The following is a 13,430-nucleotide window of genomic DNA, read 5'->3' as shown; positions in this document are numbered from 1 at the left end:
TGAGCATCGAAAATGTTACGGGATGATTGATACTCAAAATTGGCTCGTTGCCTTCCTTCCATTCCTTCTCCTCACGAGCAAGAAAAGACCACATAGTGTTACACCCAAATCACCAATATTGAGCAAGTATGCTTCGCTTTGAAAGGATTTACGATGTTGTTGAAGAGGTCGAACAGTACCGTGCTGGAGGCTATCACCCAGTCCACCTCAAGGACACTTTCCACCAGCGGTATCAGGTCGTTGGAAAGTGGGCATATGGGCAGTTTTCCATAGTTTGGCTTGCTAAAGACACGAGGTTGTATTCACCTACCCTCCTGCCATACTATACCCGTGACTATCAAACTGATGCCCGTCTTTCTAGGCTTCAAAAATACGTAACGTTAAAGATTCTCAAAGCGGATGCCTCAAGGGAGAGCCAAGAACTTCCTATCCTCCTTCATCTATCAAAAGCAAATACAAATCATCCTGGAAGAAACAGCGTCCTGCAATTATTGGACCATTTTGAGCATAGAGGTCCTAACGGCTTACACCTTTGTCTTGTATTCCCTGTCATGTTGTCTGATGGTAATAAAATGACTATTGAAGAAAAGCCTCGTCACTCAAATTATGTTCGCGAGATTTCGAAACAAATATTGCAAGGGTTAGACTTCATTCATGATCAGGGCTTGATTCATGGAGGTATATATCTTAGTTGACGTGCCCAAATTTCAAAGTGACTAGTACTAATGTATATATAGACCTCCATCCAGCCAATATACTCTTCACTGTGAACTCCGATTCGCCAGAGGAAATGTTAATCGAACCTGAACTTGCCTATGTTCATTGGCGCCCAGGGGTTGAAGTTGATAACAGTGCACCGCGGTATCTGGTGACCTCCCAACGTCCTGATGGAATGCTAGACAATACAGCGTTCTCAGAACTTACCGTCAGAGTTGGTGATCTGGGCGGAGGTCTGAACCCCTGTCTCTAATACAGGAATATGGATTATTGACTGTCATAATAGCTATATGGAACACACAGCATGATGTCGATCCTGTAACGCCATTGGTGTTACAAGCTCCCGAGTTACTCCAGCCACATTCTCGGCATCAGAAGGCTGATATATGGGCTTTTGGGTGTCTGGTGAGTTCTCAAACCTTGCCGCATATCATGACCTAACCATTAAGTATAGATATTTCAGCTTAGTACAAACGAACCACTCTTCCCTGCTGAATCATTTGGTTGCACCAGTGATGAAAGTCGTGAGATGTTGCTATCTCGCATGTATACCTTGTTCGAGAATGGGATCCAAGGATTCGCTATGTACCTTGGCGAGAGAATACCGAATAATTTTGGCCAAGACAACAGTGAGAAGCTGGTAGACTTTCTTTGGTCAGCGCTACAGGAACACGCAGAGGATCGGAAATCAACCACCGACCTTCTCAACCACCCATTTCTAGTTGGATGAAAAGTCGAGCGGCAACTGCATGATTTCTGCGTTTTATTCTCTACGCAGCGCTACTGAAACCCCTTGATTCATTAAGCAACCAGAATTCTATTTCCCTGTAGTATCTAGCTATTATATGTCTAGCCACATAGTTACTTTGAAGTTCGAATCTTATCTGGGGCACCGCCTAATCGATACAAATATAAGGTATAGGCAAAACATGTGTTCAGGTAGTAAAGATCATATCTACTAATCAGGTTGTTTCAGCAGCTGGGTCGATGTGTAGACTTTATCTAAATCAGAATTAGGCCACAACCTGCGTATTACCAATCATATTCATCGGAAAATAAGGATTGAAAGCAGATACAACCACTGATTCAATAGTACCAAGCATATGGACATGGATGCAGGGCCTACCAGCCAAGTGACCAAAAGTTACTGTTCATTATCACATTGGATACCTGCATCTCCCCGACGGTATTATAACCTTGCCACGTCGGAGAATGTGTTTAACTAGCATGAGACAACAGACTCCGCAAAAAGCGAGCCAATGCAGCCACACCCTCAACGTCCGCCTGCCAAAAATCAAGCATCTTAACCGTGGCCTCCACCGCCTCCTTCCAACCAACAGGAAGGAGATCATCAAGACTAGACCTTGCGACGGCGAGCAGAATACACGCGCTTCTGGTGGACGTGCGTATCATTAACCAGGTTCCATGGTGCCGGTGATAAAACCCGGCCCGATTGACTTCCAGTCTCTTCAAATGGGCCTGGAGGCCCCTTGCGACCCAGCCCTGCGCTGCTTGCCCTAACGGTATATCACTGACAGCGCACACGATGTATGGCCAGGTGATTAGTTCATTGACATATGTTGATCGGCCCTGGAGAATGAATCGAAGAACATCGGTTTCGGAACCTTGACAAGGGGGGTCGGAGATGCTAACGGTGGATGGTAAGGAGTGAAGACAGGCCACCAGCTGTTGCTTATAGATCTCGCTGATGTCTGCCAGATCGTTGAGAGTATTACTGGATGGTTCAGAGAGACGGGCGATCATGTCTTTCCTTATTTCCGTCTCGAGCCGCCAGAGAGAGATCTCGGACAGATAGAAGTACCACGCGCGGAGGATCTCCTCGTCATCTGTAAGGGGTAGAGTGGGAAAGCGCTGGGGCGGCTCCAATGAAATTCGAGTCCCGAAGTCAGGGAGGCCTAATTCCCAGCGGAGCTCTCGTTCAGACTTCCATGATGACCAGTAGATGCTCTCTTCGGCTGGTGTACCCGTCTGGGTGGCTTCGCCCATGAACGTGAAACTCTGGCATACGGCCAGTGCTTGTAAGAATGAGCGCCATGCGTCGAATGGTCGGAGGCAGGACATCAGATATACACCGGCAAAAAATAAACATTGGGCTTGGGCAACGCCTGCAGAGTCCAGAGTCGTTCCAATGCGCTTCAGTGCCGCTGCAAAGAGCCTACAACCAGGGGACGCACGCAGCTCCTCGGCGGATACAGATTGCGCCATCAAAGGGCCAGTGATCGCCCCGTTGGCACAGACGAGTAGCGCAAGGCAAGAATCGGAGTCCCAGCCCGGGCCTTCCAGGGAGACCTTCCGGACAAGGCGACGAATGTACGGCTCGTCGAGCACGGGATTCTTCGGATGAACGTGGGAAAAGAAGTTATCTAGGTATGCATTACTGAGACTGGGATTGAGTTCATCACCGTCCAGGGAGGATTGAGGGGGTGAGGCATGATGGCTTGCTGGGTTGGGAAGATGAGGGCTTTCGGTGATTTCCTGATCCTCATCCTGCAAGATCGGCCATTTTAGGACAGCATCAAGATTCTCCGGAAGCAAGCTACCCGCATGCTCGGGCGTTTTTCTGACCGTGTCGACGGTTCTGGAGTTATTATTGGGGCTGAGTCTGGGAAGATGTACTGGGGTTGAGATTGGTTGTTGTTGGAACGAGTCAATCTTGTGTTCAAGCGTGTCTAAACGTTGGAGAATTGCGAGACTAGCTGGGTCAAAGGTAGACAAGGCCGTGGGATCAAAGACACATTCGGCGCCGGTCGTCTCGCAGAAGGAACAACGGGGTTTCTTCTGGTCACATTTGGTGCGTCGGGAACGACACACCTGGCAAGCAGTGACAGCTCTTTTGCGTGGGTACGCCGCGCTGCTTCTACTGGTGGGAGCTACTCGCTTCATTCTCAAGTTCATGTACTGCTGCATAATGCGGAGTGTCGGGAACAGAGCGCGGTTAAATACTTAGGGCTAAATTGCCCCGCACTTTGCGGGGATGATCAGCAAGACAAACAACATTATCCTTAGTCTAGACTACTAGGGTTCTGCTAATGGGCTATGGGGTTAGACTAAAGACACCCTCGTGCCCACAGAAGCCGTATCGCCAGCGAATGACGCCACTTCGAGGTGGATTTCGTCTGCCCGGCGCGTAAACTTGCCCGCTTTCCATTGCTGTAGCGGCCTGGTAGAAGCTAAGAACTTCATGTCAGTCTGCTGCCCCACCGCCAGATCCACGGGAGCGAAACCAAGGAGCACGCGAGTCGGGAAATCTGGAATGCTCGTCACGGCATATACCTGTGCGATAAACCGTCCAGGCCTGCTTCCAGTGTTTCGAACATGGACCGTGACTTGAATTGACTCGGTATCGACTCTCTCCGCAACTATATTGTCTACCTCGAATGTTGTGTACGACAGGCCGAATCCGAGTGGAAAAGCGGCCTCGACCCCCATCTTATCGAGCATATGCTGTCCAAACCACCGGTTATAGTATATCTCAGCTGCCTCTCGATCGAAGAAAGGCAGATGCGCCTCGCTGGTCGGAATGGAGAACGGGAGCCTGCCACTCGCATCGACCCTTCCCAGAAGCACGTCGCCAAGACCATGGCCACCTTCACTACCGCTGTACCAGCTAATCAAGAGCGCGGGCACTTTCTCCTTCCATGACTCCATAATCACAGCGCCCGCAGTAATGATAGACACAATAGTGCGCGGGTTGTGGGCCGTCACAGTTGATATCAGCCTCTCGTCCTGATCGCGCAGTCTTAGTGAGGTCCGATCACCGCCAGCGCCAGCCTCAATACCGCTATTGCCTCCTTTATCGGAATTACCCTCGAAAATATCGAGAGTCTCGCGCTCCTCTGCCGTAGTGGTTGGTGGAAGCGTGTCGCGCAGGGCTGGATTGTCCTGCAGGGCTGGTACAACATATTCGCCTTCATCTTCATGGGTATAGCCCACAACACAGATCACGACATCAACTTGGGAGGCCAGCTGCTCAGCTTCGTTGATTGACTCCGCAAAAAGGACTTCTACACCGGGTAGTGCCGCTCGGATTCCTTCGACCGGTGTGACCACACTGGGCGGGAATACTTGGGACGATCCCTTGTCTCCTGTGTTGGCAATATTCCCTAAGCGACCAACGACGGCAACACGAGACAAAGATTCGGCTTGCAGCGGTAGAATGGTCCTGCCCTCCACAGTGTCATTCTTAAGGAGGACCATAGACCGAGCAGCCACCTCACGCGCTAGTTCGCGATGCTCGTCGCAGAACACCACGTCAGGACTCGGCTGGCTATCCTCCGTGCGCACCGTAAACTCAATCTGCTTCCGAATGATCCTCTCGCACGCTTGGTCGACGTCTTGCCACTCCAGCTCCCCAGATTCCAAGGCAAGGGGCAGCTTTCTGGCTCTCTGCTGTGTGAACGGGGCCTCAATATCTAGACCGTTCCTTACGGACGCTGCGGCGTTGCGCAGGCCGAACACGAAATCAGACATCACCAGCCCATCGAATCCCCACTGATCCCGTAAGATATCCGTCAGTAGATGTCGGTTCTGCCCCGCCCATTCACCATTAACTGAATTATACGACGACATCACGGCAGCCACGCCCCCTTCCACAATACGCCGGAAGTGTGGCAGATAGACCTCGTGCAAGACGGCCTCATCCACACTCACGTCGACCCTAAACCGCGCGTTCTCCATGGAGTTCAACGCATAGTGCTTCACACATGCCATGACATGTTTCTGCACGCTCTGCGTTAGCGCCAATCCGAATTCTCCTAGGAGAACTGGATCCTCCCCGTAGGTCTCCTGAATGCGACCCCAGGCGGGATGTCGTGGGAGGTTCACACAGACCCCGGCGAAGTAGTTCGCACCTTGGGCTTTGGCTTCGCGGCCGATAGCATCTCCCACACGGCGTTCCAGCTCAATATCCCAAGTGGCGCCCCGAGCCATGGGAACTGGGAAAGCCGTCGAATGGCCCATGACTACCCCCCGGGGTCCATCGGTGAACTTGATTCCAGGAATCTGCTTCCGGGGGACGGCCCCGTGAACGTATGGAGTTCGGTTGTAGCGGTCGCATAGGATCGAGCGTAAACCGGTCCAGAACTGGACATCTCCATCGAGAAGGGAAAGGCGTTCCTCTTGTGTCAGTTGGGACAGAAGAGTTTGAGTCGTTTCAGCCAGAGTCTGACCGGCTTTAAGGTCGGCGATGGCGTCGATGAAGGTATATTCTGCTTGGGAACCCATTGTACGTACTAATGTTTCTGGAGGTATAGTTGCATCGCTTTGGATCTATATGTATACCCTTATTTATATTGCCATGATAGCGATAACCTGTATCAGAGGCGGGGTAGTGAGGCCGTCGACATATCATGCAGGGCGTGGCGTATCCCGATATTCCGCGGGTCTTTAGCCAAAATAAGTCGTATTTATCCATGATCTATGAAACTCTATGATCATATCACGGTCCCATACATCCTACCAAAAGTGAAGTCCATACGAAGGTTCAGACAAAGTGATCAAGCTACTAAACCACTGATCAAAGGGAGCCGCTGCCTTAAGGTATCAACTTACTGCTTTAGGCACTAGTACTAAAAGAGCATGGCCAAATCTATCCGCCATTTACGGCGTTCGATGAGAGGGTCCTGGGTCTATATTTCTAATCTTATTGGACTAGATTTACGCTAGAACTCTCAGTTAATTCTTTAAAGCTGGGTATCACTAACATTCTCCGTCAAATTCTACAGGTTTCACATTCGATATTTTATTCACTACGGGTGTAGTATCATAGCTTGCCCTCGGTACACCACTCCACCCAATTTTCATCGCAGACACTATCAGCAAATGCTCTTTATTTCTCCAGTCACACCCTTATCCGAGGATATTGTTCCTATCCACAATTTAGAATTGCCCTAAATCGAACCCTAGAACGACTGATCCAGTTTTCACATATTTGATACTCTCCAGAGAGGACCAAAGCCAACATCAAGAATGGATAGCACTTCCTGGGAACCTTTTGTCATCTTAACCCCAAGACTCATTGTCCTTCCTACCCCACAAGCCGTCGCATCAAGCTCCTACCGAAGGCTTTATGCGTCACTCCACGCAGATAAAGCATTCTGCGAAATGGGGTTTGGTGTTCATTTCCCGCCCAGGCAATGGAGTGACGATGAAACGCGCGATGTGATCCAGACACGCGATATTACGCGATGCTGGGAAGTACGCGGTATGGGTGACTTTGCCGTGGGTTTACGCCCGCCAGAGATTTCACTGGGATCATCCAGCAACGATATCGACATTCTGAAGGGAGATGTGCTCGAAGCTCTTTCCGGCCTAAGCATCAAGAACTTGAATGATATCACCTGGGTTGGCTACGCTGGTGTTCGTGATGGAACAACAACGTCGATTCCACCACGAGAGGCTGACGATCTACCCCTTCCACCATGGAATGAAATGGTTGAGATTCGCTATGGTGTTTCGCCGACACACTGGGGTCACGGAATTGCGAAGGAGGCGGCAGAAGCCGTCATGCACTGGGCTGTGAAGGCATGCGGCGTGACGAGGTTCATCGCCGAGACGGAGAGGCCTAATAAGAGGAGCGCTGGAGCTTTGGAGAAGCTTGGGTTCACTCGGAGTGATACGAATTATTGGAAACAACCGAGTCAGCTAGAGTGGGAGTGCATACAATAGAGCCCGCCTTATATTCTAAGTTGTAGAACACTAGTTTTGGAATTAACTTCAACCTCACCCCCTTACAACGCACGGCGAACGAGTTTGTAGGTATAATGGGTGACTTGAGTAGAACAACACATCTTACGCCTGCTCGAAGTGGTGACTTCCCATCCTTCGCGGCGGCACCCGACTACGAAACAAACCATCTATCTCCTCATATGTTTTCCCTTTCAGTTCAGGAATGTAAAAGAAACATACCAATGTCGTTGCTAGCGAGATTCCCCCAAAAATATACCCGACCTTTCCTTTAAGATTCTGTCGCCACAAGTCAGCAAGTCCCTAGGCCAGTGAAGATATGACAGACTGAAGGCGTACCCCGGAATCCGGATTCACCATATAGGGCACAATAAAAAACATGATGATACCCCAGATGGCTTGCGTAGCAGTCGCCAAGGCGGTTGTTCTCGCTCTCAGCTGTAAAGACGATACCTCGCCCAGAAGAACGAAGGCCACCGCACCAATAGTGAGAAAGTAAACAAATGCATACACCACAGTGAGCGATGCCTGGGCCCATTGGGCCGCTCCGGTAGGTATGACGTCTAGTATTCCGATTAGAAGAAGTAGGGTCGTGCAGCCAGCCATTCCACCGAGAAAGATGGGACGACGTCCCACACGGTTGACCAGGAACCAGGAGCAGATGTTCCCAGCCACGCCGCATGCTGTGACGCCGACACCCAAATCAAACGCGCTGGAAGTACCCAGGCCAGCTAATTGGAAGAAGTAAGTGGAAAAACTGAGCACAAAGACGATGCCGGCTAGATGCTGGCAGGTAAAAACCCCGATCGAGATCAGTGTGCGGATTCGATCGGTCCCGCGGAAGGCGGAGATGTAGCTCGGAGTCAATGCTTCTTGTTCGGCATTTACTGTGCTCTGGATCGTACTTAAGACTGAACTGATGTCGGCTTCTGTCCCATAGAGCGCTCTAAGTGACTCCTTCGCTTTGTCGACGCGACCTTGGCGCACAAGGTAATAGGGAGATTCAGGAGAGAAGAAGCTTCCGGTGAGCAGAATGATGGAAAAGAGGAGTTGAACGAGGAAAGGCCCCCGAAAGGCCCAGACATCATTGCGATTGCCAAACCCTTTTGTGGCCGCGTTAGAGGCGAGTTGGCCAACTGCAATTGCCAGATTGATGCCCGCCGAGGAAAGACCGCGTAGAACAACGGGGGAGATCTCCGAGCAAGTGATGGGCCCTAGGGTCAAGTAAAATCCGACACCCAGCCCCAGGATGAGCTTGCTAACTATAAAAGCTCCGGCATTGCTCGAGAAGGTCTCTCCGAAAATACCGCCGGTAGTGATAACAACTCCGACGGACAGACTCTTCTTGCGGCCAACACGATCAGCCAGATAACTGCAAAGAAACCCGCCGAAAAACTGGCCAACAGAGGAGATGACATTAAAGGCACTAAGCCAGTGGGCTGGGATAATGGGGTTTCCTTTGTACACATATCTGCTCTTCTTAGTGACCCGGGTCATGAGAGGGAGGAGGAGCGTAGGACCTACCCGTAGTATTCACGAAATGCCGGTACACTCACCATGGCACCATTTACCTGAGTATCAAAGCCCCCTAGTATCGTCAATGCAAGCCCCCATGTTTAGCGCATGCACAAACCACCTACATCCCAAAGCACACATACACCAGAACATCGACCACCCGATGATTCTTGGATGTTGTCTCAGCAGTTGGGCAAAGCTCAGTGTCTGCTCATCATGGCGCTCCCCAACCCCAGGTTCCTTGACAACTTCCAGTTCGACATGCTCAACAGATGCTTTCCTCTGGTCTGACATAATAACGACTCGGAGAGTTAGTGATGATGTAGAAAGCTCGCAGCGCTGAGAGACCCGTCGCTGGTGAGGACGCCTCCTGGGATATACTTATTCCCCGCCTTGCTATCTGTAGGGACTGAAGCATAAATATCAAACCAGCGAATAGCGAACCTAACGTGGTGCAGCTCCTGTGGGGATGGTGTCATTAGACACTACCCCAGATCTTGGCTGCGATCCCGATACTCCCCCAATAACCCTAATTCTTCCCGACACTCCGCATGTCCAGACGATCGCCACTCGTACTCTATCCCGACACTCCGCGACAATCCTAGGCTATCTTCAGACATATCAATCTGTCACCATCATACGATGTTGTCTCAAAAGGAGACGTATTGATAACCGCTTTATCAAGAGACCAACTTCTACAGCTTTGCGAAGATATATAAACAGCATTGACAATGGTCATGCATTCACCACCTTACTGATCGGGCCTCAGTGTCAAAATTATACCATCACAATGTGGAAACCCAGCGCTTTTGCCTTTCTCTTCCGTCTTGTTTCCTGCCAGGTTATCAGCAACCCCAAGCCTGAGGCTTTCACCGATTTCACCAATTATATCTTTTGGTATCCTGAAGTCGACGCCGTACAATGGCACACGTTGTACGCTCGCTCTCTCCAGCTGCCCGATGAGTCGCTGCTCATTACGTGGGAGAACTACCCAAAGGAACCACCACTAGTGAACCACCCCATCTACAAATCAGTCGATGGAGGATCAACCTGGACCAATTTCTCCGCAGTCAAGGACGAGGAAAATGGCTGGGGCATGCGTTTCCAACCCGAGCTCTTCACCTTGCCGGTGGACTTCGGTGGATACGCCGCAGGGTCTATTCTTGCTGCGGGCGTATCGTCCCCGGTCACTCTCGAGGGCGGCGTGTATATCGATCTCTATGTCAGTGAAGATGAGGCCGCAACTTGGACATTCGTCAGCCACATCGCCTACGGCGCGGGCCCGGAGACCATCACAAACGGAAATGCCGCCCTCTGGGAACCTTGGTTGATGCTGTATGACGGGAGGATAGTCTGTTTCTTCTCTGATCAGCGTGACCCGCTACACAGCCAGAAGCTGGTCCACGTCACCACCACTGACCTCCAGCATTGGTCGAACCCTGTCCCGGACGTAGCATACTCGACACAGACCGATCGACCCGGCATGACAACAGTCGCGCACATCGAATCAACGGATTTCTACATTATGACATACGAGTATTGCGGCCAGGGTAACTGTGATGTGTATTACAAGGTCGCCTCGTCCCCCTTGGAATTCAATTCGGCCGAGGGAATTCCACTCGCCTCCAACGGTACGAAGCCGATCACACCCCACAACACGCCATATGTGATCTGGACGCCACACCCTGATCGGACTGATGGGTCTGGACTGATTATTGTCAGCGCCCTTAGCCATGAGGTAGTCTTTGTGAATGAGGATTCAGCAGACCCAGGCGGGTGGAAGACAGTGGACGTGGGCATGTGGTCAGCCTATTCACGGAGTATGAGGGTAGCCACCTGCAGGGTAAAAGGAAATTACTGTTTGCAAACGGAGGCAACATGGGCAACCCGGAGGATAATTCCGTTGCGTGTGGTGTCGTTGAAATCCCTACTTAATGGTGTTCATAAGAACATGGGGGCTAACTACTACGGCGGCGACTTGATCATAGTTAACATAAATATCCACAGACTTAGTTCCTCAGGCCAGGAAGCGAACATAGTAGAGTCCTTCGCAGATTCTCACTGTACGAAAGTTATAATTATGTTAAACCTGGGGCCTCAGAGTGATATAAACGAGGTATATGTAGATTACTACAAGTGCGAGTGCGCTTGTACACCTGCTGGCTGAACCTGGTTCAACGACGAGTATACGAACTTTTCGAACGCTGTAAGCAGCTCCACAGACTTCTGATCCCCCATCGGTACAAGCTGAGAGAGATATATACCAGCGACACCATTGTTAATGTCGATCCACTGCAGCAATTAAAGAGTCAGCTAAAACCTTCCTTCTGCAATTGAATGACTTACCCAGTAGCAATTCGGTATACCGGACCAGGTGAGTGAATGCACCCCCCGTTGCTCGGGGACAGCAGCGGTGTTAACAAGGCCACCAAGGCCAAAGCTCACAGGAACATCATGCGGCACGGCATTCCAAATTGCATTTATCACTGGCAACGGGTACTCATCTGGTTTGTCAAGGCCTCTGTTACTTCCCAGGTGGGGCTGGAACATGAGCTTGATAGTCTCAGGTCGGAGCAGCTTCGCGGTGAGAATGCCGTGGTAGATCTTGAGCATCTCGCTGACTGTGGTGTAGACCCCACCTCCACCTTGATCCTCTGCAATTGGGTCGGGCCATACAGGATTCTTTTCCTCTTCCAGGCTCTGGCCTACTCTTCCCCAGTTCTTAGCCTTCCGCGCGCGAAGGTCCTCTCGTTGCTCGAGATGAAAGGTAGCGTCTTTCGCTGAAACAACGTCAAATATATGGTGCTTCATGTATTCCCCAAGTCTCATGGAAGTGACCCGCTCGACCTTTGATCTCGTGTCGTCAGTCACAAACCCCATATCAAGTCAGAAGCATCAGAGCTTACCGTGACCCCTGCCCAATCGACGCTTGGCGAGTACAGCCAGCGCTCGCCCGGTTCGAACAACAGGAATGGGTGATAGGACTCTTTCTACATACTAGGTTAGCTCTGGCACTAAGAATGTGGCCTGTGTACTGACCACAGTCTGCTGGATAAGTGGTCGTTCGCCTTGCAATTGTTGGTAGCGAGCCAGGAGTGGGTGCATGAACACATATGCCATGCCACTGGAGTGAGTCAACATGTGCCTGGGAGGCATTAGTATATAAACATCTATAATTCAGCGCTAACGTAGGATGCAGATGACTTGCCGAAGGGTGATAGCCTTAGTGGCCGGTCGAAAGATGGGTTCATCCTTTTCATTAAAGCCCGTCAATATCTGGGCATCTGCCCATTCCGGTAACACTTTAGCTATGTCGGCATCTAGGTCTAGCTGCCCTCTTTCTACGCACTGCATCACAGCGACGGTGGTCAGAAACTTTGTGCAAGACGCGACCCAATGTACAGCATCAGTGCCCGGAGTGTCGGTAGACTCATCCCCAAAAACCTTGGCATAGTGAAAGGAGCCTTGATCATGGATTATGATGGTCAGCAGGCGTGGAACGCTGGTTGTGCAAGGTTCGCAGTTTCCATACCATCTTTATTAATGGCACCCAACGTAACCCGTGGGAGGGGCTGCTTGTCTTCTCCAGATGAACGACGGAGAGAATTGACGATTTCATCGAACGAAGTCATGGTGACAAGGTCTGTCCTATCCAGGGGTACTTACAGATCTATCTATCGGTCTTATAATCACGAACTCTGCAGACGAGGGCGGGGCCCGGCAATGTATAATTCTGGCACAATTACCGGTCCACATCGCTATCACCAGCACTCATATTGTATAATGTTCAACCATGGTAGCGAGAATCCTTCGCTCCAGGCCCACTTCAGCTACATGAAGTAATTGGAGGCCGTTCCACGCTACCGTTATATATCTAGTTTAGGCCTGTTTATAGTCACAGCTAGTGCCGGCCAATGCGCACAGCTCAACTGCCGAAGCGCTTTCCCCACATATTTAAGCAACAGGCTTCGGCTATTTCAGTAAATGTACACCTCGGCGTTGTTAGGAAAAGTGTTGGCGTGGCCCGGAGATCGGAATAGAATTACTGTCGGCATGGCTTGAACTGGATAAGATTCTCCAGCGATAGCTCGAGTCAGATTATCTTTCTCCCAACCATGCAAAACCAGTCGCGACACCTACAGAATACTCTACCGTGTTAGGGTCGCGCTATACAAGGCACTGCAAGTTTAATAATTAGGTTGCCTCAAGTGGTGAATCTATTTTGTATGGGATTTATATACAAAGGGAAGTGCATAGCACAACCCTGGAACAGTCGGGTAGAGATCAGTTAATATACAATTGTCTTAGGCGGAATATATATTAAACTTAAACATCTATCCTGTTCAGGATATGGTACTGATTATCGTCAGAAAATACCAATCCTTACCACGATGGACTTTTTCATACTCACGATGAGCTACGTCTCCCAAATGTATGTAAAGCCTTGGGCTATCACTGATTGCAATACTCTACCAGGTAGTATAAATGACATA

General features: G+C 50.3%; 6 protein-coding genes across 6 annotated transcripts; 3 read left to right on the top strand and 3 right to left on the bottom strand.

The window, feature by feature from the left end:
* Positions 1-128: 128 nt before the first annotated feature.
* On the top strand, positions 129-1,447 carry ABOM_000697 (uncharacterized protein; the record flags this gene model as incomplete). The annotated part of the gene is made up of 4 exons (XM_022527827.1): positions 129-678; positions 738-950; positions 1,004-1,122; positions 1,172-1,447. 4 exons carry the CDS (start codon positions 129-131, stop codon positions 1,445-1,447), a joined length of 1,158 nt encoding a protein of 385 aa, XP_022394615.1.
* Positions 1,448-1,935: 488 nt separating this feature from the next.
* ABOM_000696 (periplasmic beta-glucosidase precursor) lies at positions 1,936-5,961 on the bottom strand (the record flags this gene model as incomplete). Its single annotated transcript, XM_022527826.1, has 2 exons — positions 1,936-3,489; positions 3,808-5,961. 2 exons carry the CDS (start codon positions 5,959-5,961, stop codon positions 1,936-1,938), a joined length of 3,708 nt encoding a protein of 1,235 aa, XP_022394614.1.
* Positions 5,962-6,705: 744 nt separating this feature from the next.
* ABOM_000695 (GNAT family N-acetyltransferase) lies at positions 6,706-7,404 on the top strand (the record flags this gene model as incomplete). Its single annotated transcript, XM_022527825.1, has 1 exon — positions 6,706-7,404. The coding sequence occupies one exon, from the start codon at positions 6,706-6,708 to the stop codon at positions 7,402-7,404; it is 699 nt and encodes a 232-aa protein (XP_022394617.1).
* A 123-nt stretch (positions 7,405-7,527) lies between these two features.
* Positions 7,528-9,231, bottom strand: ABOM_000694 (putative MFS alpha-glucoside transporter; the record flags this gene model as incomplete). The annotated part of the gene is made up of 4 exons (XM_022527824.1): positions 7,528-7,701; positions 7,762-8,893; positions 8,947-9,010; positions 9,063-9,231. 4 exons carry the CDS (start codon positions 9,229-9,231, stop codon positions 7,528-7,530), a joined length of 1,539 nt encoding a protein of 512 aa, XP_022394616.1.
* Positions 9,232-9,727: 496 nt separating this feature from the next.
* Positions 9,728-10,872, top strand: ABOM_000693 (uncharacterized protein; the record flags this gene model as incomplete). The annotated part of the gene is made up of 2 exons (XM_022527823.1): positions 9,728-10,757; positions 10,811-10,872. The coding sequence occupies 2 exons, from the start codon at positions 9,728-9,730 to the stop codon at positions 10,870-10,872; spliced, it is 1,092 nt and encodes a 363-aa protein (XP_022394619.1).
* Positions 10,873-11,067: 195 nt separating this feature from the next.
* Positions 11,068-12,569, bottom strand: ABOM_000692 (serine hydrolase domain-containing protein; the record flags this gene model as incomplete). Its single annotated transcript, XM_022527822.1, has 6 exons — positions 11,068-11,229; positions 11,284-11,784; positions 11,844-11,927; positions 11,977-12,082; positions 12,287-12,401; positions 12,470-12,569. The coding sequence occupies 6 exons, from the start codon at positions 12,567-12,569 to the stop codon at positions 11,068-11,070; spliced, it is 1,068 nt and encodes a 355-aa protein (XP_022394618.1).
* Positions 12,570-13,430: the final 861 nt, after the last annotated feature.

This window comes from Aspergillus bombycis (genome assembly GCF_001792695.1).
Source record: "Aspergillus bombycis strain NRRL26010 chromosome Unknown contig00002, whole genome shotgun sequence".
Taxonomy (NCBI): domain Eukaryota; kingdom Fungi; phylum Ascomycota; class Eurotiomycetes; order Eurotiales; family Aspergillaceae; genus Aspergillus; species Aspergillus bombycis.
Note: the sequence above shows the minus strand (reverse complement) of the source record. Positions and strands in the feature narration are given on the sequence as shown.